The sequence below is a fragment of the Pelmatolapia mariae genome, linkage group LG10_11 (genome assembly GCF_036321145.2).
Source record: "Pelmatolapia mariae isolate MD_Pm_ZW linkage group LG10_11, Pm_UMD_F_2, whole genome shotgun sequence".
Classification (NCBI taxonomy): domain Eukaryota; kingdom Metazoa; phylum Chordata; class Actinopteri; order Cichliformes; family Cichlidae; genus Pelmatolapia; species Pelmatolapia mariae.
In genome coordinates, this window is record NC_086236.1 from 61,752,658 (window position 1) to 61,775,850 (window position 23,193).

The 23,193-nt window shown below is 39.1% G+C and overlaps 1 protein-coding gene across 4 annotated transcripts in view; it reads left to right on the forward strand.

The window, feature by feature from the left end:
- Positions 1–289: 289 nt before the first annotated feature.
- arhgef1b (Rho guanine nucleotide exchange factor (GEF) 1b) overlaps positions 290–23,193 on the forward strand; it is a 41,388-nt gene continuing 18,484 nt past the window's right edge. For 3 of the 4 annotated variants that reach the window (XM_063486961.1, XM_063486964.1, XM_063486963.1), the window contains exons 1-7: positions 290–377; positions 18,508–18,594; positions 18,704–18,817; positions 19,838–19,936; positions 21,043–21,085; positions 21,196–21,301; positions 22,898–23,038. In XM_063486961.1, coding sequence (XP_063343031.1) covers positions 18,544–18,594; positions 18,704–18,817; positions 19,838–19,936; positions 21,043–21,085; positions 21,196–21,301; positions 22,898–23,038 — 554 coding nt within the window. In that variant the 5' untranslated portion in view covers positions 290–377; positions 18,508–18,543. The remainder of the gene's footprint in view (positions 378–18,507; positions 18,595–18,703; positions 18,818–19,837; positions 19,937–21,042; positions 21,086–21,195; positions 21,302–22,897; positions 23,039–23,193) is intronic. The other variant, XM_063486962.1, reaches the window with a different exon arrangement.

Below are 23,193 nucleotides of genomic sequence, written 5' to 3' on the forward strand. Positions count from 1 at the left end.
CCATAAACACCGTGCTAATAAAATTCTCTTGTGTTGCAGAGAGTAGGCTCATAATGGGGACAGGTTACTGTGTAACACAGTGCGGAAACAAGCCGTTTGTAGGGGTTACTGTTACATTTTTATATAACATTCAAACCTTAAAACACACATAAATTGACAAAAAGTTATAATATTGCCACTTTTATTTATTGCGTACTCGATAATTTTGAAGCGGTACACTGTAACTTCCCCCCCTCGCGGTTAATCACTCAGTTTTTTTGTTTTTTTTAATGTGTACTTCCGCGTACAATGTTATTTTTTTCTTCCCACTGACACACGGCAACTTCGAACAGGAAACCTCTTAGACGTCTCGCCTGTCGTTTTCTCTGTATTTACGGGTAAGTACACCATTCATAATGTTCACATGCTTGTGAACATTATCACGCTTTTGGACTTTTACGGGTTTCAGTGCTATAGTTTAAGTGGTTTTTGGATATTTGTTGGCGCTGGCTTTCCCCCCCATACAGCCAGAGCGGCAGACGATAGCGTCCGCATACAGGAATGCTGTGCTCGGCTCACTGCACGACATCTCGTCCTCTGCGGTCAAAGCCCAGCTGCAGACGATTTCATTCAGCATTTTGGCCATTTTCAGTAGCACTGGGATAGCCACAGGTTTATTTTGTGAACTTGTTTAACAAAGGCATGGGAGTAACAGGGGAAAGAAAAAAGAAAAGAAAAAAAAACTTAAGGTAGCAAACTTGTCTTTGTGTATTTTTTGGCAAAGCCATCGAAATTTTATACGACTCTTCTCAGTTTCAGTTTAGCCCAAACTACAAGTCACTTTAATATTCTCAAAGGGAGTTATGTTTTGTATTGAGCTAGTCAGTGGGAAGTTTATAGCTTGTGACCTTGAGAATTTTTATGTATTTTTTTTCCTTATCTTCTTTGAAAGAGTATCTTTATGAAATGTATCATATGGGTAATCTGGTTGTTACAGCTATACAATGTGAACCTGTGTGTATTTTACCTCATAAATGGTTTTATTATATCCAGCCTGTGATGCAAGGATACACACACATACAAAAAAGACTCTCAGCACATTACAGAGGCTTAGGAAACCACTACCAGATCAATCCCTCTGTTTTCCTCTCATTTATTTGTCAACACTTTTTTCCCACAACATGAAAAGTAGCATCTGTCTTATCCCTCCCAGTTTTTTCCCCCTCCCTCTTTGCTTCCTGTTTCTATATAACTCACTTATCAGATCGGCCTATAGACTGGGGGTCTCAATGCAGACAAGGTTCAATAATTAGTGTCTGTATGTAATTGATTGCCAGTGGTGATGATTTTTCCCTCACCAAGTGCATTGCCTGTGCAAAACAGGCAACAGTTTCCTGTGCTCACAGGAAACTATAATTACTGTACATCTAGTGGTGCATCTAGTGCAGCTTCAGTATCTCATGCTACCCTAGACAGAGGATGCTAGGGTAGTGTGGGCTGTGCATGCCAGTAAGCTCTAAGTTAGTAATTAGTCCTCAAAGAAAAACGATCGCTTTTAAACAAGTTGTCAGGGCCGTTTGTTATCCAGGCTTTTTTTTAAAGTCACCAATCATGAGCTCAGTCAAAGCCACCTTAGAACCACCCTAAATTTTGATGATGCTTATTGCCCATTATTTGACTCTGCCTGTGTGGTAAGGGCGTTGGAGCTGACGGTTTTAGAGACTGTGGCGTGTTCCCAGTCAGCCGCTGCACCCCAGAGGCCCCATGTGAAGCAGGCCCTGCCACTTCCTGTTACGCTCTGTTAGACTAGAGGTGCACTGCACTTGTCATCTCTTTTTCTCGCTACATTTTACAAGTGCAGGCTTGTCTGGAGCCCAAAGGCTACCTTCTCTTCCTTTTAAAGGAATGTTGGCTATTTAATCTGAGTTGCTGCGCTGCTCTCTCCCTCTCTTTCTTCCACTCTCTATTGTTTTAGACCTACATAAACTCAGCCACATCCCCTCTTTCTTAGTGAGGAGGAAGATAAACTCAGGATATCGCTACAGTGAGCCATTTTCAGTTGTTGTTTAGCCTATGTGAGCGATACCAAACAACTGGAATGACTGGTAATCGCACTTTCAGTGGAACAGCCAGCAGCTGTCCTAAGGGCCTGGTGGTGTATTGCTAGCACAATAATAATTTACTGTACTTGGGCTCTGACTTCAAAGGGAGCACAGGTATTCTTCTCTGGCTGAAGATAGTCTGACAAACAGTCAGCAGATAATGAGAGATGGAGTGGACTCGCTGCTATTCTCTCTGTGAGTCAGAAATCTCCTGATTCCTCCTGAATGAGCTCACTAGGTGAGGTGGGGTGAAGTTCCAAACAACTGTGTGAGATGGTGAACAGGAAGGCGCTTATGGTCTTCCACGCGTGTGACATGAGTTTTTGTGAAACCACAACATATGACCTCTGATCAAGGCGCAACACTATTGTGTCATTGTAACTACTTCTGCAGTGGTTTGCATGGATCTCTCATACAGCAATAACAGCACAGATTTGTTGGCTGCATAGATATAATGTTGTAGCTTCTTTGCATAGTTTTTTTGGTGTTGTTGTTGTTGTTGTTGTTTTTTTGTTTTTGTTTTGTTTTTTTGCACGGTTGTGAAAATGTACCTGTACCTTTTTGTTGCATTTGCATAAAGAGAAAAAGGCATTTTGCAAAATCATATTTTTATTCTTGGACTTTGCTTGTGTAGCTTTGCGTGATTCACAGTTCAGACTAAAGTCATGTCTTCTTGTACTGGGCTTCAGTGCAGTCTCTCTCTCTACATCCAACCCTGAGCAACATACTTCAGGACCTATCTATTTCTGACTGTCTTCTGATTGGCAGTCTCTTGCAAACAAATGATTTGAACAGTAGGTGGGTTGGGCTGCAGTGCTTACAGGTTGACCATATTATTAGGGGTTATCAGTGCTCACTGAAAGGAAATGTTTAGACCAGTCTCACGTTGTGAGCTTTTGCCTCTGCTGAATTATTTGCATATATGCTCATGTTTAATATGAGCATCCATCACTGTAATGGCGTAAATGTGTCAGAAAATAAGAAAGAGCATAATAGAGAGCGAGCAGTATGTTTCTATGAGTATTTATGGTGCCTATGTGGCCTACATGTGGGAGTTAACCTTTAATTGAGTAATACATTATTCATGTGTCATTATGGCTTTCCAGCATAGACCAGAATGCATCTGTTCTGGGCTTCTTCTTTTTTTTTCCTTGGCTTGTCTGGGGGGGGGGGGGGGTTCACCTGTTAAGTTCCGTCTTCCCTCTGCTGTCATTTATGTTCTGCTCACACTGCATGTGCTCGAAGTGGATTTGCAACTTATGAGTCATATGTGTGCAGCAGTGATGTCCCGCCGCAAATGAAGCACCCCTTTTGATTTCAAAATGAATGCAGCATGAATCCTTATGAGCTTTCTGACTGATGATAGGAGTTTTTTGTGCAAATTCAGCCTTGTCTCCAGGAGCTTAAGCGTCTCGTATGAAAAATGGAGAAAATGGAAAGACTTACATCTATCTGTCCAAATGTGAGTCAGACGGGCTGGCTGGAAGGCCGATGTGACAGGGGGTGAGGGAGTGAAGAAGCAGAGAATGAGCTCTTTCATTTGAGGGTCAGAGTGGAAAAAGCGAGACCAGACTCCACTCTTATGTTTACTCTCGAGGAGTGAAAGATGGTGGGGGCTTGGTGGGGTGAAAGGTCCTCCAGTCAAGTGTGTGGAGACAGTGTGTTGACTGTGTGTTAGCACACAGCTCTTTACAAACAATCGCTCATCCTGTGTTATACAATAAGTCATCATTTCCATTGTCATTTTAAATAATGGCAACTTCTATATTTATATTTTGATTACACTGTTCCACTGCTAGTCTACCTTACATAATGTATGACTTTTAACTGTGATGTTTGGTGCACATTTAGCTTTACAGCTTCGTACATGTTCAAGGGAAAAATTAAAAAGGGAAAAAGTGAGAAACCCCAGAAAAAGCAAGAGGAGAGGATGAGGGATTCGTCTTTTATGCTGGCTAGGTAGTTGGATAGTTTTCACACACAGAAATGTGGCTCTGAACTTGAAGCATTCCTTGTGAAGTACACTGGAAGATTATTATTGTGACATACCAAAAATAATTCAGATACCTCTCCTAATACATGGAGCTTATTCTTAGAGCTTTATCTATCGACCTTAAAAATAGGCCCCTGATAAAAGTAGTAGCATTGCAACTAAGTGTTCCTATTATTAGGAGTGTTATAGTATAGCATTGTTTATGTTAATTGGAGATATTTAAAAAATGAAATATTGATTTGTTGTTTTGTTAATGACAGAGCCCAACTGATACAGGAGACTGACACCGATATTTAGAGATTTAAAAAATTAGATATTAATTTATATCAGCCAATGTTTTTTTTTTCTTTCATACACATGAAAGATAAACATTTATTTATTCCTTTACACTCTTTCCAACTCTGCCAGGATCAGGTTGTTGTTGTGTTTGTGGTGTTCCAAACACTTGTGTTTCCATCAGCGAAGTTGCCCTTTTGAGGACAAACTATGCAACATCAACATTTATAACATTACTGAAGGGTGTTTCTTCCATCTCTTATTTACTTTTTAAATTTGAATTTATGAGTGTTTTAACATCCACATACCTGTGTTGATTTCATTGACCAATAGTTTTCGTCATTTTTTTCCTGACAATGCAAGACAAGATGATAGCTAAATAAAAACTAATGCACAAAGGCAAAAATTATGATGAAATGTGTCGACACTTTCCTCAACTAATAAAAATGCAACAAAACTAATTTAGCTGTATAGAAAGGCGGAACAAGTTTGAAAGTGATCCAATCAGAAGTAATATCTTTGTGCAGTAAAGTTAGATGCACACATCTGATATGCCGCTGACAAACAAGGTGGCGGTGGGGGCGGAGGTGGTGGTTTCTCAAGAAAACACGGCAAAATGTCAGCGCTTGGGAGGAAGAGAAGAGCAGAAATTTCACAGCTGATGTGAAGGGAAAGATGATGCTTTTTAAACTGAGTGGAGCCGCTGTCACCAGAAAAACACAACAAACTTTTACAATTTAAATTTATAAAAGAATTTAGATGCCTAAATTATGAGTTTTAGTCAAAAGGTTATGACTAAAACTAAATTTAAAAAAAAAAAACTGTCAAAATTAACACTGCTAGATTAGCAAAAGTTAAAATCATTGGAGTGCATCGGCCGACTAATACATTGGTGGCTCTATACATAAACTAACTAAACCAGCCCAAATAACTAGCTAACCACTGTATCTGGTTGTATTTTCACAATTCACATTTTTGCTTTTTGTAGCTTTTAAAATTTCCTTCATTTATCATGATATCATCATCATTCATTCCTTTGGCTGTGTTTACGATATGGTAAAAATCTTTGGAGACAGGTCAGATTTTCAGTAATGAATAATTCAATAATCAGTTTAATGTATGGTCTATAAAAATTTAAAAAGGAGTGCATTATTTCACTATGGTTGGCAGCTTTGGGGGTGGTCTTTATACTGTGCTCCAGTTTTTCCATCCATTCCATGCAGTGCTAGCAGTGAAAAATGGAAACCTTTCTCCAAAGTTGGAGTTGATGTATTTCAATGGTTATTTTTGCCTTCCCAGCAGTCTTTTAATGCAAGAGCTCTGTATAGTGAGAGAATCGGATCAAAATATGACCCAAGTTACACTTTTTTAGAGGTAGCATACAGCATGAGATAATCCACTAAATATCCAGTCGCAATTCTGCAGATTCTTCCATTTGGTTTAGACAAGGGCCTTGGTCGTGCGAATCATAGCACACCAGACAGCCATTTTCTCATTGCGGTTCACCAGAAAATTTACCTATGCCAGTCTCACATTGGTTCAGTTGGACATCACACAAGCTTCTTACTAGGGAGCTAGCATGTAATGTTAGTTGGGTAATGTTTAGAAAGGTTCAAGGCTACAGTGCATATGTGAAAGAAGGGAAATATTTGTGTTGGCAAAATTGGAGCCAGTGAATATTGGCATCTGTGTCTTAAAAAAAGGCACAAGAGCCAGAATCTCTAGCTGAATAACTTGTAACTAATTTGGAGACCGGATTTTGACAAGAAAGAAGACTGTGGGGATATTTGCAGTCCTGCTGCACTCTTTTCATTCTTTTTTTTTTTTTTTAAACTGCAGCCACACTTTGAGAAATATTATTTCTCAACATGTGTATTTCATTACTTGGAATGCTACTGGCTATAGCCTCCCAAATGTATTGTCAGTCAGTGTTTGCTTTAAGTTTTTGAGGCTTTGATTCACACTAGAGTTAAGTTTTGAGATAAAAAATGGGTTATATTGATAACTGTCAATAATAGTGACATATCAATTCACACTTGAATAACTGTGTTCTTAGAAAAATGTTGCATTGCCAACCATGGGAATGATGTTTGAAGCATCCTGAACCAAGGTGCGCCTGTGTGCAAGTACACAGGCATTTTTTGGCAATGTTAACCTCAGAAGCTTTGAATCTGGGCAGGCTAAATTCCTTCCAGAAATATTCATCCTGTTCCCTGGCATTTCTGGCTTTGTTTGGTATGGTCTTAAAATCAGCATCAAAAGAACCTACAGTGGACACACTAAATACACGCAACAGACTTGTGAATTAGTTGGGAGTTGTTTTGGTCCGAAAATGCTAATCAGAGATGTCTGTGTTTGGTTTTTAGCAATTACTGCTCCACACACACACACACACACACACACACACACACACACACACACACACACACACACACACACACACACACACACACGGAAGCAGTTAGGACAAGCTGGAGGTTCACTGTGAGCTGCCAATCCATGCCAGTCGATTTGCCTCAGCCTATCAACTGTTTCCATGAAGCCAGTGACCTCTATATGGGGATAAGGCGAGAGAGAGGGGATGGGGGCGTTTTTGGCTTGGAGTTGAGGGTTATTAGAGTAGGAAAGTGAAGTATGCTTTAGCTCTGAGCGACAAGAAAATGAATCAAACGTCTGTTAAGCCTTCATGAATATGTGTGCATGAGGACATGGAGGGGAGGTTGTAGCTCTCGTTATATGGGTTACCTTGTTAACCTCTTTAAACTAACAAACACTGGGGAGTATTGCGCTGAGAGTTGGTTGGAGGGTTCTGTCCAGCATCATTAAAAACTTCTGAATCTGCTCAACTAAAACCATATGAAAAGAAGGTCATTGATTCTTTGCAGAGGTTTTTCCCAGATAAAGGCCACTGGACTGTTGCAACAGTCCAGTGGCCAAGGTAGGATCCTGTGAAGCAATGAAGAAAAAATCTGCCTGTGCTTTGCCCGCTCTGTTGGCCATAATCTTATTTTAGCCACTACGTAATGGTTGCTGAATTACATAATTGACCCTTGTCTACCAGCTATGAATGCACCGGCTGTTTTAGAAGCGAGTGTAAAAGGGGCCACTTTGTTTAACGCCAGAGGTAGAGGAGAAGGAGAAGAAAGTAATATATACTTAGAGAGATGAAAGTCACAGAGGGGAAAAAAATGAATGGTAGACGAAGGCTGTGGTAATGCCGAGCAGGAGAAAAGGCAGTCTCTTACCTCTTCAGTGCTGATGAGCCACTCCCTTATTGCGCATGCACTGATGCACCCACTTCCCCTATGCATACACGCTGCTGTGCAACACAATTATGTCACAGGTAGCCTTTTTTGTTTTTTGCTCATTGCCTGCCTAGTGACAAGATTTCAAGGATAACTTTGCCCTCATGTAATGCTCAGACTTCTGTTCTGTTGCTCTTTTATCTCACACAACAAAGTTGAAGACATTCAGTCACATCAGGACTACTTATCCTGAAATGTCTTATCGCTGAGAATATGACTTTTAATCAGATATGTTTGTTTGCTATGTCTTTGAGCTGATCTCTGCAGGAGTAATGCCCATGAGTAATACAAATTAAATAACATTCTCTTTGTACTGCACTGAGGCATTTTACACCTCACACATGTCCTGCTCAAACCCTGCTCCTTCCTTCCAGCCCACTAACACACAGCAATTCAGTGCATGTGCATTTAGCCCTGCACTTTTTCATACTTGTGGATGTTCGATTTATATGCCATCATGTCCATAGGTTTGAACCTGATGTGGTTGGAATGCAAACTTTATGTTTTAATTCAAGGCTTGAGTTGGTTAGATGCTGGGAAAGGATTAGTGATCCTCCATTTCAGTTGTCGTCTGTGGTCTTTCATGCTGTTTGGTGTTGCTGAGCTGGCCAGTGCATTCCTTCTATTTAAGAATGTACCAGATTGTTGATATGGCCACTCCCCAAGTTTTTGTTATCTCTCTGATAGGTTTATTTTGTTTATTCAGCCTAATGACGGCCTCCCTCACTTTCATCAACATCGCTTTGAGAGTTTCGGTAAAAAGATGCCAAATACAAGTTGAATCAACTCCAGATCTTTTGTCAGCTGGCCATGGCTTGTCAGTTAGATGTCTAATTACTTTTGAGCCTATAAAAATAGGGCCTATATATAAAAATGTGTACAATTCCTAAACAGTTAATGCGATACTTTTGTTAAACACCTAAAATTCAAGCTGAAGGTCTGCACTTCAATCAAATCTTAACTGTTTGATTTTTAAATCAACTGTGATGGTGCACAGACACAAAATTACAAAAGAATGTGTCCAAATTCCTATGGATCTTACTGTGACCTTTTTGTGACCACAGGATGCTTATTAAGTATAAAGATGTATAAACACAACATCGGGGCTTTATGTGTTGCCACATCAATTTTGTGCTGGCTAAACATTCAAAGATAATGTGATGAGGAGCTGAAAGACTTTAAAACTGTTGAGTTATTTTCTTTATAGAGCCGGCTGTCGGCTAAGTTGTTAATCTAAACATCTGTGTGGACTTGACATCCCAACACACAGCACATGCTCTACAGTCAAGAGTTCCCTTTGGGTTTGTTTATCCTGAGGTGCTAGCTTACTGTCAGCTCTGCCAGCTGCAGCTAAAACCATTTGGTCAAGGTTGGAAGAATCTAGTGTGCGTGCTTGTTTATACTTGCTAAAGAGCAGATGTATACTCTGTAGGCCTTCAGGTGCAGGGCCATGCTCTTAACAGTGTTTCTCAGTACTTACATGCTTGCTACTCTTTCCAGGGTGTTTCACATTTATGTTTCCATTGCCTGTTTTTTCTTTTTTTTTTCTCTGTTTTTCCATCGTTGCAGCCTTGTTCTTAATTTCCTGTTGAAGTGTGTCCCTTCTTTTTTTTTAATTTCTGCTCCACACTCCCTCTCCTCCTCCTCCTCCACCTCCTTCCTTACCAGACCACTGGTTTTACTTCTTCTGTCTTCCATAAGGTCAATATAAGCTATATACTGGTGCTTATAGCCACAGTTTGTTTTTTTGTTTGGTTTGGTTTCTTGCTTTCTTAGTTATTCAAGAGCTTTAGATTCCAAGATCACTAAAACAGGATATATGTAATACATAGAATCATTTTTTGGGAGTTTTTTTTTTAACATGTGTGTAGTTAACAAAAGAAAATCCTGATCCACTGAAGCCATGCCTGCTCTTTAAACAGTTGATTGGTTGTGCTGCATAAGTGGGTACATTTGAAGACTGTGCAACTTATTAAATAATTTTTCGTATCAGGCCAATTTTACATTTGATAAGCGAGCCGCTGCCTTTGTTATGTGGCCACATTTGGCCTTAAGTGTTAACCACAAGAGATGACTAGACCTAATACAGGAAAGTCAGGTTACCAGTTTTAGATGTCAGGCCTTTGTTGGTAGCAGCATTGTGATATATAAACTGCTGGAAAGTCCAAACTTGACTTTTTGAACAGTAGATTTAACAAAATGCAGCCACACTGCTGTCTTATTTGATGTGGCGTCAGTTTGGAGCCAAGTCTAAGCAAATTTTCAGAAAATGTAATCAAGCTAGTTTTCATAATAAGGTTTGGGTAAGTCCACAGTTGTGAAAACTTGGGTGTTCTTCAGAATCAGCTTGTTTCTCCTGCTGCTCAATGAGTTAGTCATGAAAAGCTATTGAAGCTATTGAAGCAGTGCCTGCAATTGTCTCACCAATGGGAATTTAATTGGATGAGAGCATATTCACCAAACAATCGACCAGATTTCGAGATCACAGTCTGATATGTCTAAGTGTCTTATTTAGCTTTTATTTTAAATATATATAATGTTGGAAAAGAATATTTTGAATATGTTTTAGCTGCAAGTCAGAGCAAAATGTGTAGCCAGGCCCTGTAATTTAAGGCCATTTGCCCCTATTCACACCATTATCATTTGAGTTCTGTTCCTCATTTGTTCAACACTGGGTTTCATTTATGCACTGCATTAACTTCCTTTTGTGGTTCCCATGTGAACTAAGAGATGAGTGGGACCAGAGGTTTGTTTGATTCAGTTTTGACTACCATGTTTCATGCGGAAACACTTGTGGGCACCAACTTTTTTTTTTTCTTTTCAAAATGTCTCACTCATTCTCATCTCCTTTCTGTCTCGCTTTCTCTCTCTCTTCTCATCTGATAGGTCATACAGGAAATGGTTCTGATAGCTTCCTGAGGAAATTACACCCACTTCCTGTCTGTGTGCCTCCCCATTTGCCACCTTCTCCAGTTCTTTTTTTTTTTTCCCTAGTCTTTTCTTAGGCTCCTCAAGGATCAGCCACTGGGGGAGTGGAGGAGCAGCAATACTGCTTGAAATCCCCCAGTCAGTGCTAATGAGGTTGAGGCCTGATGAGCAAGTCAGATAAACCATACAGCAGTACAAACACAGCAGGCAATGGCCATTAGCTGTTGGGTTATTTTTGGATGCTGCCCTCATAGCATATAGAGAACAGGACACAGCCTATTGTGACCAAGTATAAGAAGGGAGCAGTGACCTATGCGTATACAATGGATTCTGTAGCCAGGTGCACCAAGTAATTTTAAACAAGCATCTATCTAAATTTAGTGTTTTCAGTACAGGATGTATGGGTCTCCATCAACTGGTCTCTCACAAATTTCTCATATTTTCACTTAGAATGATTTCTTACTTATCAGATATTTACTCATTCCAACTTGAGAGCCACTTGCTCACACTTCCTTTTTTCCCCTCTCACAATCTCTTGGGTGGTTCAGTTTGACTTTTAAACCACTTTCAAAATATCAGCAAACCCTTGACCTGGTGTGAAAAACTTTTTCTAATCTCTGTGATTAAGAACTTCAAATTTGTTACTCCTCTTTGACATCACCGATGGGGCTTGCTAGCAGTGTGGTTTGTTGCATAAATATGAAATCTTTAACTGCAATAGTTCAACATTTTTTTAAACTAAAACATGAAAAGAAAAGAAGGGATCTTAAAGTTCCCCTCAAGACAAAAGTGTATTTTGTTTATTGTTACGTCACAATTGACCTCCTTTGTGTTCGAGGAAGCATGCTAAATTTTTACTCCAGTAAGCGGTTTTCATTTTCACTTTCTAAGGAGAGAAAACTACTGTGATCAAATCAAATGTATAAGGATGATTTTGTGATAGCATAACTAGTTTGTAAACTCCATGTTGTTTTGCTGTGAATTTCAACAGTGTCAGTACACAGTAGAGCTGGGCGATATATCGAGTTTTTTTAAAAATATCGATATATTTTCATATGAGATATAAGATGTGACAATATCGTTTATATCGATATAGTATGTGTTACGTTATAATTATACTTGTGGAGCCGCAAGTTTGCCTCTCTTTCGTCCATTTTTGTCTCTACGCTGCGTTACTGGGCCTCGCCTCTCTCCTTCACTGAACACAACTCCCCCTCCCCCATAGCTTCACCTGCAGGCAACGACAAGATGAACACGGCAAATCTCCGTTAACGAGTTACCGCGGATCGCCCCGTGCGTGGGGCTGGACGGCGTCAACGTGTTAGCGAGCTAACCGCGCTAACGAGCTAAACGAGCTAACCGCGCTAACGACATGCAGCCCACTGGGGCTGCATGACCTAAAATCCTTTCATTTTCTCAAAAATCGACAGTGCACCTTATGTATGAATTCTGGTTGTGCTTACTGACCGCGAACCGTTTTTATGTGGTACAGGGCGCTCAGCAATCTGTCAAAAAATGTTTTAGTACGACTTTGGTAAGCTACGGAGCCGCACCGCTTGATGGATTGTCGGAGCATTATGGCTACCGTAGTGGAGCCTCGCGGAGTGATACGTACTGTGCTTCAACGTAATATTACCGTATTGTGTGTGTATAAGAACCATAAATGGCACCTGTTAAGTGACATGGTTACAAAGAGGATTTCAAACTCAAGGCTGTCAGTAACGCAGTAGAACTTGGGAATAGAGCAGCTGTGAAATCTGTCTCTTTGTTATTATGTCATTGTGTTTCTTTTATTTATGGAGCATTATTATTTAATAAATGCTGATAATTTATTTTTGAGTAATTTCTTCATGTACATCTACGCTGTATGTTAATAAAAGTGCCTGTGTGACATCTGGGACACAGCTTTGACTAAACTCTCTTTTTGTTCTTACCTTATGGCTTATAAAAAAATATCGAGATATATATCGTATATCGCCATCCAGCTAAAAAATATCGAGATATGAATTTTGGGTCATATCGCCCAGCTCTAGTACACAGTTACTAAGAGTGGACCAAAAATCATAGATTTGGGATTTTCTCGTGAGCAAGAAGTAGAGGTAGTTTAGAATTTGAGAATTGAATTGATTTCTGTGTGTGTGTACAAAAATGAAATACATATCATACACAAGTTATTATGTAAAGCATGGATTTTAAACATCTCTCCTGAACATTGGGTTCTCTTTATCATTCATTATATGTTAACATAATGTGTCCACAGGAAATGATCAAATTCATCCATTGTTGCACTGTTTATCTTCGTGTGCACACTTGGCTGAACGTATGCTTCCACAGGTTTATAGCGTACCTCTTGTTGCTGGCACTAGTTTTTCAAACTGTGGCATGGTTCGAGGTGACCTCTTAAGCTCTGTAAATAAATGTCTACATAATATTATGTTAACATAATGTTGCGGTGGAGATTGCTCCTGTGGTTCAGTAAGCTGATGGTGTTTTTCCTGTGGATAATGAACCTTTTAGTTCTTGGTTTTAAAAATGTTGCCATGCCATTTCTCCTCTGCGATGCATCATTTAAACTTATTTATAACACAGGGGTCTGACAGCCACTGCCATGTGATTGCAGGAGTTTGATTGACAGGTGCAAGCCCCTCCAATAGCGGTATGGCTGCCGAAGATGCAGATTTTGGGGTGATGTCACAGTTTGACGACTCCACTCTTCTTGGTCACAGGAGTTGTGCTAAAAAGCTAATTGTTTTAATGTTTTGCAAGTGAATGTGGGGTTTGCATGAGAGCTGATGCAAGTGTTATCATGGTGCAGCAAAACCTTGGTGACCTGGTGGAAATATAAAATGTTAAACTGTGCAAGCTGGTTGCTGCTTTTTTTTTCTCCCATCTTTTTTTCCAATTTAAAGTGTTAGACTTCTGCATGGTCTGAGATGAAGAGGAATGCTTTGCAAAGACCAGCTGTCAGAGAGCACACACACAAACACACAAGTTTACCAGCAGTTCTCTACAATAACATAGGAATGGCCCCCTCCCATATACGTGCTAGGTCCTAATGCACACACATACACACACAAAGGCACGTACGCTTGATGGCTATCATTAGATTGATGCCACCTGACACTTAGTTAGTACTGGAATGTGATGGAAGGGAGGGGTGGTGGGCAGCTGCCGACTCAGGAGCACCGGACCTGATCTCCGCGCTTCTGGGACGCTCTGTTCAAAAACTCACACCCTTCCTTTTTTTCCCCTTAGCAACGTCTGTATCAGACTGGAAAGACGCTTGCAGCCTAGACCTTATGCCAGTTATCCTGTAATGTATGTGATGGGCAGAGGGTCTGGTTATTGCTCAAGACCCAGACTGTATCCATCTGTTGTCTGAATTGTGCCATATGCTGGAATGCACCACTTGGCTCATTCTGGTCAGAGGAGTCCCTTTATAGTCCTGACCCTGCCTACTTCCCTCTGAGTTACTGCAATTAGCTTCCCCTCTGCCTACCCCAATTTGTCTTTCAAAGTGTGAACTTGTACTGCAGCTCCTCTGAAATCAACCAAGACATAACCATAACAAAGGCTCAGATTTCGCCTGTCCTGTAATAAGGAGACTGAAATGCTGAGAATATTGTCTCTACTGTCAACTTTTTTGCCCCGATCAAGTGTCTATAAAAGGTAAGTGTCCACATGAAGGTGGTCACTAGCTCTATAAAGAAGTCTACCTATGAGGGTGTTCAGATGAAAGTGGTGTTGGCAGCATATGGCATAAGCATAACAGGCAACAGATTGATTTTACAAAGGAAAAAAAAACCCTAAAATATTAGAAAATTAAGAGGGTTAACCTATAATGCAGGCTGAAAGCAACACAGAATCTACAAATACAGCATTGTGACTGTGCTGTACACTAGTACCAGTATTAAAAGCATTTTATGAATGTTTGTATTTTATGAATGTGAACTTTAGAACCTCTTACAGATCTTACAGGATTGCTGATGCAATTTTCTGGTGAATTGACTGGTTAGTAGACATTTATTTTGTACCTGTAAGCGCTGCAGCATAAGTTACCATAGCAATGTACCCCGTTTTAAAAGTTGACCACTTTCATAGCACTGAAAACACAGTATTAGTAATGGAGTTACCTGGTTAAGCCCAAATCCTACTTCATAGTATGACCCTCTGGACATATAAATAATACAGTAGCAACTTGTCCATAATAGCCTTTTATAGTAGGTATTACTACTGATTAAATAAATTAAGCTAATTATTTCTGGTTACTTTTGGTTAAACTCAATAGGAATGACCAAAATTGTTCAGGAGTTCTGGGCACTTTTTGCCAAACAGAAGTAACCAGAAGTCAATAGGAATGGCTAAGATTGCCCAGGATTATCTTTCTCAGTTCAGTTTTTGTTCTCACGCACCTATTGTTAAAACTTGAGTGTGTGTTAAGAAACGTTCACAGCATTTTATCTTTCCACAAGTAAATGGGTATATATGTTTTTCCAGCATTAGTCATTGTCGTCATGGTGTCAGAGCTTCTTCAGTGGCATGATAAGGTATCTTTGATGGTCTCACTTTAGTATGGTGTTGGCGGTTGGGTCTATGGGTGTGAAAAAGAGGAGACGTTTCCCTCTGTGTCATGTTTGTGTATGTCCCTGCAGATGTGCGTTCATGGCCCTGGCAGGCCTGTGTCTCTCTGTTTGGCTAACCCCTCCTACGCATGTTGCTCCAACACTGGCCTTTCTCAACCTGCAGCCCACTGGAAATGGCCATGAATGAACACATTCTCTCACTTTCTGCCTGTCTGCAGTCTTACCCACTGTTTACGTGTACGGTGACTTTCATGTCTTTCTCACCCCACTTATCTTCTATTGAACACATACAGTGAAATCAGGCCATAAATCAAATAATGATCATCTGCACAGTCACATTTCCTTATAAACTCTAACCACTAAGTGAGTTATTTGTTCCTACTTAACAGACAACATGCAAAACCACATATGTGAGCAAGTTTACAATGGCACAAAAGTGTAAAGTATGAAAAGACACTGAGAAATTCTGTGGACTTCATGAAATCTTTTTTTTTTTTTTTAGAAGAAGAAGAAACTAATATAGCGAGTTTATCAAATATCTTACAAATTACAAGTTATGTAACTACATTGATGTAATAATCCTGAGAATTTAATATTGCTATAACAGTATCTTCTTGTCTACACTGGTTAAAAAATAGTAAAGGTACAATTACCGCAGTACAAATGGCGATGCAAAGCTGAATAGCTGACACCTTTTTATAGTTTGCACTGTATACAGATTATAATAGGAAACTTGCTGTAAAGAGCACAACACTTAACAAAATCTGACTGTCTTTACTCTTGACTCTGGGCTAGAATGGAATATGAAGCTCTGTATCATTAGTCCCTCCTACACTAAATACATACAGGTGCTATGCTATTTAAACAAAATTAAATAGAAAAGAATGAATGTAAATGAGTCCTTATACTAAAGAGGTGCTATATGAAACGTTCAAATATGCTTCTTGTTAACATTTGGTCATGACTTTCTCTTCTTTTTTCCCCTTCTCTGTTTTTAAGATGACTCAGTTTTTAACCATTTTGTCTCTGTACTCACTGTGCCTTGTGTTCTCACCTAACACTACAGTGCAGCTTTTTAACGTGTGTTTGTGTGACTGTGTGTATGTAATTGGGTGTTCCCTGGTGGCGGCTCTGGGTCTGCAACCTTCAGAGGACTGAATACAAGGGCTGTGTGTTGTTTGTGTGTTTTGGGGAAGAGGAAATGGTTTTGGCTGTAAAAGGGTGCGGCTAAATTGATGTACTTTTTTCCCATTCATCATTTTCTAAAGCAAAAATTAGAATAAACCTTTAATTTCCAATTACTTTAGCTGCATTTTTAGACCTGAAGAGCTTGTGTCCCATCTAGAGGAGAGATTTCTGCAGAGTGTTTTTACTAAACCCAACACAAGTCTGGAAAAATAAGGGACAAAATCTGGACACACTTCAGAGAATGGGATATTTTCCAATGCATGTTATACCCCAGGGAGAATTGAAGGAAGAAGTAGAATCCAAGGAAATCTCTCTAAAAAAAAAAAAAAAAAAAAAAGGAACAAGGTTGAAAACCAATATTTAAAGGCTGTTATCTTCAAGTCATCAGCCAGCACTGCATTGCAAACAGCAGTATAAATCACTGTGTGGACTCCAGAATTCTTCCTAAACCTATCATCAGTGAACACAGTTTGTCACAGGATCCATAATTGCCTATTAAATAAATTAAAGGTTCACTTAAGATAAGTGGGAAAACTTGAACCCATACCCTGGGTTTAAGAGTAGATGGCCATATAGTTTCTCAGTAGATGGTTCAAAAGCCTCTATCCATAATGGTACTACATGGGAGATGCAACAAGGCATGGCTGTCTTATTCATCTATAAAGGCCCCATCAATGCTAATGTATACAAGTTTTGCAGCAGCATATGCCACCATCCATATGATGTCTTTTTCAAGAAAGGCCTTTCCTATTTCAGCAGGGCAACATTCAGTTCATGTTACAACAGCACTGGTCTATGGAGGGAAGAAACCCAGGTGCTAAACTGGACTATGTTTTCTTATTGAGTAAAAATCGTAAATCAATTCCCAAAAGGTTGAGTGTTATAAAGGTACTCATTGTAATGTCATAAGTTCAAAAAGGGTACAGCCTCACCAAAATGTAAAGCATCCCTCACTCATTATGAGCCAACTGGCTGACACACGGATGGATAGGTATAAGTAGCTGCTCTCCACATTTGTGCAAACGGATAATAACGGTCAGCTTACTAACTTAGTTCCAAAAATACAACTATATGTGATTAGCTGTCTATCAAATTGTTACCTGTGGTGCCTCTAAATGGATTTTCTAAACTTTTTGGTGCTGGACTCTAGAGATAAGTTTTTGTTCTCCTGTTAATACCTATAGTAAGTTTAGAATCATGTATTAACATCTTGATCCATACTCAATAATCCAGTTAAAGTAAATCCCAGAAAGATGATTGTGTTCATCATTCTATTTTGATTGTTATGCAACTGTACTGTTTATAAGGTTGGAGAAACCTGCAGTGAGCTGAGACTGAAGAAGTCAGTGATGAAACATTCTCCCACGGTGCCTCCAGATGAACAGAATCAACTTTCTGGGAATCACCAGTTAACAAAACTTGTATAAATTTTTTTAAACACAAACTTCACACAGAACAGGAAGTTTAAACCCAGAACTTCTTAGAGTAAGGCAGCAGTACTAACCACTAACCACACCTATCTTGTCTAATATACTTTTTTTTTTTTTTTTTAATTGTGTTACAATGGTGGCTATATTAACACAGTCTCATAAAGCATTGTCTTCTAGTCATTTAAAAAAAACAACAATTTTAAATCAAATTCAGAAATACAGTTAGCAATAGTTCATTTTAAAAGAAGTAGTAAGGACATTGGTAAGGATACCCCAGCTTTTCATTTAACAGGCATTACATTTAAAATGAACAGATCTTCTTTAAAAACATTTATAAATTTTTATTTAATAACACTCATTATTAGTGAAAAATAAATAATGCATTGGATTTTTGTGACTTTCTTGGATTGTATGAATGGGATTCTACTAAAAGCAGGTCTCTGCTTCTAATACAAGGACCACAACTATTATGGCCCATCAGGATTGTCTCAATCTCTCTCCAGAAGGCTGGTTTAGAAGCTGTGACATTTTTCCCCATCTTTCTGCTTGAACTTGTAGTACACTGGGAAAGTTCACTGTGTGTAAACTGTCATCTGGCTTTATGTCTGGCTCTGCTCAGTGGGAGCCCAGGGCGTCAAAGAGATACCCTACCACTTCAAAGTATAGCACATAACTTTTGCTAATTGTTTTGTTTTCTTCCCCTCCCTGCCTCTTTCTCCATAGCAGGGTGTGTCTGGACCTCAGTGCTCTAACCCAGCCATGAGCATCATCGGGGCTGAGGATGAGGATTTTGAAAACGATCTGAATGAGGTGAGTGCAGAAAACAGTGGCACATGAAGGACTGAATGTTACTTGATCATCATATCTCAGATACGTTATTCCATCTCCTTTTACACCTATTTATTTTTGTCTGTCTCAGTTCGTGGAGGACCAGTCCAACACCTTTGACAACATAGAGCAGTTGAAGAGTCGGCCGACCCACCTGCTGGTTTTCCTGCAACATGTCATTCTGCAGTTTGACCCTGCTCCCCTGGTGAGAACTCACATTATGCAAGGTCCACTACAGCCAACCAGCTATATGAAACTGAGATAACACAAGCTTCCACAGAGCAGCTACTGTTAACAGATATTTTTACAAAGTTAGTGACGATAATGATGAGTAACTCTAAATGTAGAGTTAGTATATCACCTTTTAGATATGATCTAATCATGAAATCCAAATCATAATAGTCATCAGTTTCTGTCTGGCTTGTGTGAAACACATGAAACAGCTATTTTGATGTCCACTGTACCTCAGTGTGGATTAAGACTGTTTTACCTATGAGTCCAATTTTATTTTTCAGAGTTAATATTTGGATTTAGGATAAAGGTTAGAATTAGTTGTTGGTTGGGGTTAAATTGGAGACCATGGAATGCATAATACCGATGAGTAACCCCCACGGGAATAGTGAAAAAGGTTTGTTTGAGTGTGTGTGTCAGTGCTGATAAAAGGCATGCCTGTCCTTTTCCCTTTATTCTGCATGCAGAGAACGTGACCCACCCAGGTACTGTTACACCTTTCACACCCACGATGTCCTCCATCACCCCCCTGCTTTTCCCTCATGTTTGTCACGACATGAGTGGTGTAGTCTGTTTACAAAATATTTGTAATTCTGCAGCATTTAAGAAAAAATTGTATCTGTGGTTTGCATCAGTGGTTGCGTGCTCAATTTGCTTTGGGGTTATAGTGCGTCCACTAGACAAATGCAGGTTGGGGTATGTGCATGATTATCTCTGGAGGGGACAATAACTACTTTATGGGATACTGCCATTAGGATTCAACTATTAAATTGATTTCAGTCATTTTATGTTAGACATGTAAGCACACTGAGTCAAACTGAAGTGAGGTTTTTATGTCTGGCATGCCTTTATGCGATGTAGGTGTTTGTGATCTTTAGTGGTCATGTCAAATAAAATTGTGACAGCTGTGGTCATAAATTGGCACAAGTAGTTGTTTTAAAAGATTTTGGAGCTATTCAGTACTAAATAAAATTGTCTTTTTCCCAATTGTCAGCTCTGTTACCTCCATGCTGAGCTCTTCAAAAACCTCAGTGCCAAAGAGACCAAAAAGCAGTTTGGGGATTTTTACACAACCTTCTTGGACAAGGGTGCAGTAAGTAGCAGACTACTCAACATTTCTGTCTTTTTTAAAGCCATCTCGATTATCAAAAATTGGCCCAAATGTTTACACCTTTCATAGCCAAAAAAGAGATAAAGATGTAAAGCTTGAAACATTAAATTTATTGCAGACTACATGCAAAAAACAAAAACACAGAACAATTCAGTACAGAGAGGGAATGAAGTCACTCTGATAATTAAATACAAAGTATTTTATACTCTTTATACTCTTTATCTTATCTGTCCTTATTTACCTTTTGCTGTAAATGGAGTTATAATTGCACTGTAAAAAAAAAAAATTTTGATAACCACTAAAATGATTTCTTCCCTCAGGTTCTTTTGGCTCGTGGCCTGGATGATCAAACTATCAAAGTTCTGCTTGCATGATTTGAAATATACCCATAATAACAGACTGTAGGGTTGGCTCCCTGTCTATGTATTTTTAGATCATTGATATTCCCATAATTCTTAGCTTTAAACTTATCTTTGAGCTTCTTAACTTTAAGGTTAGTAAGACAAAAGTAGCCTTTGTATGATCAGTACAATATTGTGTTTTATTTTTCTAAAATTATGAATTTACTGAGCTGAGAGGAATCCATTGTTTTTGTTTGCTTTGTCTGTACACACCTGGCCCGCATTACTGTCTGTTATATTTGCTCCTCAGAGCTCATGCACTGTACATGTCTATCAGTTGAGTCAAACTCCCTGCCAGCCAATACAGCCTCACAGCTTCCTGTCAGGATCGTGGGAAAGCCCTGTAGAAGGAATCATCTTCGCTCAGTCCCTCCTTTTTTCACCCTGATCTCTGTTAACCTATTGACGTAAAGTTGGCCCATGTGGTTATTTTCATGTCAATGACAGAGCTGACATGAGCACAGAGCATCCCCCTTTGGAGTATCTGTTTTTTCTCTTATTTTTATATTTCCTGTGTTAAAATGCCACCCTGTGGTGACATCTAGCTACTGCACCACAGTGTTTTACAAAACAAACCGAGAATCCATACTGTCAGTTAGCACATCTTAGTCTGAATGTTGTCTGAATCGTATCTTCATTTTTCTGTTTTTCACTCTGTATCTTTTTGTCATTTGCTTCACATTGCAGGTTCTGAAAGTGGCAGTACCAGCTCACGTAAACTCTGAGTTGGGTAAGTTATTTTCCAGTGATGTTTATAGATGTAAGTCAGTGCATTGTTGTTTTGTTTCTCTCTAGTTTTTGACTCACTCTTTCCTTTCTCTTTTTCGTCTTTTCCTTAAGACCGATCCCGTCTAGATGTGCTCACAGATGATATCCAAAAGCGCTTAGCTCAGGAGATTCAGAGCGTCCAAGTTGCTGAAGTGGCCAAACAGTTGGAGGATTTCAGGTGAGAACTCTACTCAGTCTTTCCACTCAGTCTGCTCAGTCTTTACATACTTTACTAAATTGGCAAGTAGTTTATAAATGCACAACAAGCATCTCACAACATGATTAGAACATCCAGGGTTGGGATTAATATGTGATCAGGGACATTCTTGAAACTTTGGTTAATTAATTTTTAAAAAATTACTACAATAATAATTACACTTTTTATTAATCTAAAGGTTGGTGTTGTTGGTGTTTCTCCTCACTAAAAAAAGAAAGCTTCCGTTTGAGGATCTGTCTTGTTAATGTCTTTGATACATTTTCAGTGAGTTACTTCAAAACAAGCTGAAAAATCATTTTCAAATTTTGATCTCAAAAATTTCTATTGTTTGTTGTTGGAAATGGGAGTTAAAAGGTGTAACAACACCTATCTGGACACTGAGATGCTTTAAATTACCATCTCAGTTCTTTTGCATGGTTAACCCAATAACTACAATTTGGCATTACTCAAGTAACTTGAAACAGTTTTTTAAAGTAATTAATTGGATTCAACTTCTAGGTCTAAAGCTATTTATGAATGTTAGTATTTGACAACATTCAACAGTTATGTGAACTTAACATTACCGTGCATATCATGATTGTAGGTATGTAATTTATAAAATCTAGCCCTCCTCCATTTAGAATAGTAACAGTGACTAATACACATTAGTCACTAAAGTTATGTGTAAACACTACAAAAGGTTGTCTTGTCTTCACATTCTCTGTTAATGACACCTGTGCTTAGGTAAACAGAAATATGCAGGCCACTCTTTACTAAAATCTATATGAAGCACACTGATCTGACTTTTGAGAGTAAGATGACAAAGGAAGGTTGAAGGTCATGGAGAAAAATGAGTAGGTGATTCTATAATTTAAAAGGTTGATAGTCAGCTGTTGCTGATAATGCCCAATTTTTTGCCCATTTCTCAGTCCTAGATTTATGTGTACCTTTTAATGAATTAGAAAAACATAATGTACTTTGCAAAAGTCTTGAACCACAAAAGTCTTGAACCACCCCTCATTTTTTATACACTGCTGGGAAAATGTGCAATCTTAAATTGAAATACAGTATATAAGGTAAAAGAAACCCAGTTTGAACAGTTCGAAGAAATTTTAAAGTAAGTATTTGGTATGACCACATTTATCCTTCAACACTGCCTAAACCTCTTTAGGCGACTTTCTTGTCATTTCTTTAAGTACTCTTCAGGAATGGTCCAAAGCTCTTCTTTGGATGCTGGCTTTCTTTGTTCACTTTTTCACCAAGATGAACTCACACTGCTTCAGTGTTGTTGAGGTCTGACCTCTGGAGAGACCAGTCCATGACTTGTTCTATTGTACGTTTTTCTATCTGGGTGTGCTGTTACTGCTTTAGCAGTGTGTTTGGGGATCACTGTGATGCTGACAAATGATGCTACTGCTACTCCTACACTTACCAGTCTGTATTACATGGTGGATCAAAAGCTGACTGTGCTTTTCTGTTACTTTTGCACAACACTGTCTTCATTTTATACTTTTAGTGTTAAATGTTTGAGATGTTTTTGCTAAACTTGATTCCCTGCTCTTGCTCCGTCTTGCCTAGGCAAAAGAGGATGATGGGTATGACCCTCAGTGAGGCTGAGCTAAATGACGTGGACAGCCACTATCCCACCGACCGTGTCCCAATGGAGATGAAGGAGAAGTCTGTTGCTGAGAACCTCCTAGAGAAGATGTCTGAGACACAGTGAGTTTTATTCCACTTTTCAACAAATATTTCAGGTATCCAGCCTTCACAAAGTGAAGTTCAAGTCATTTTTTGCATAGAGATTCTGCTGGATGTGCTTAAAATGCCAACGATTACTAAGAATGGGTAATCAATTTACATATTACAATAATTTT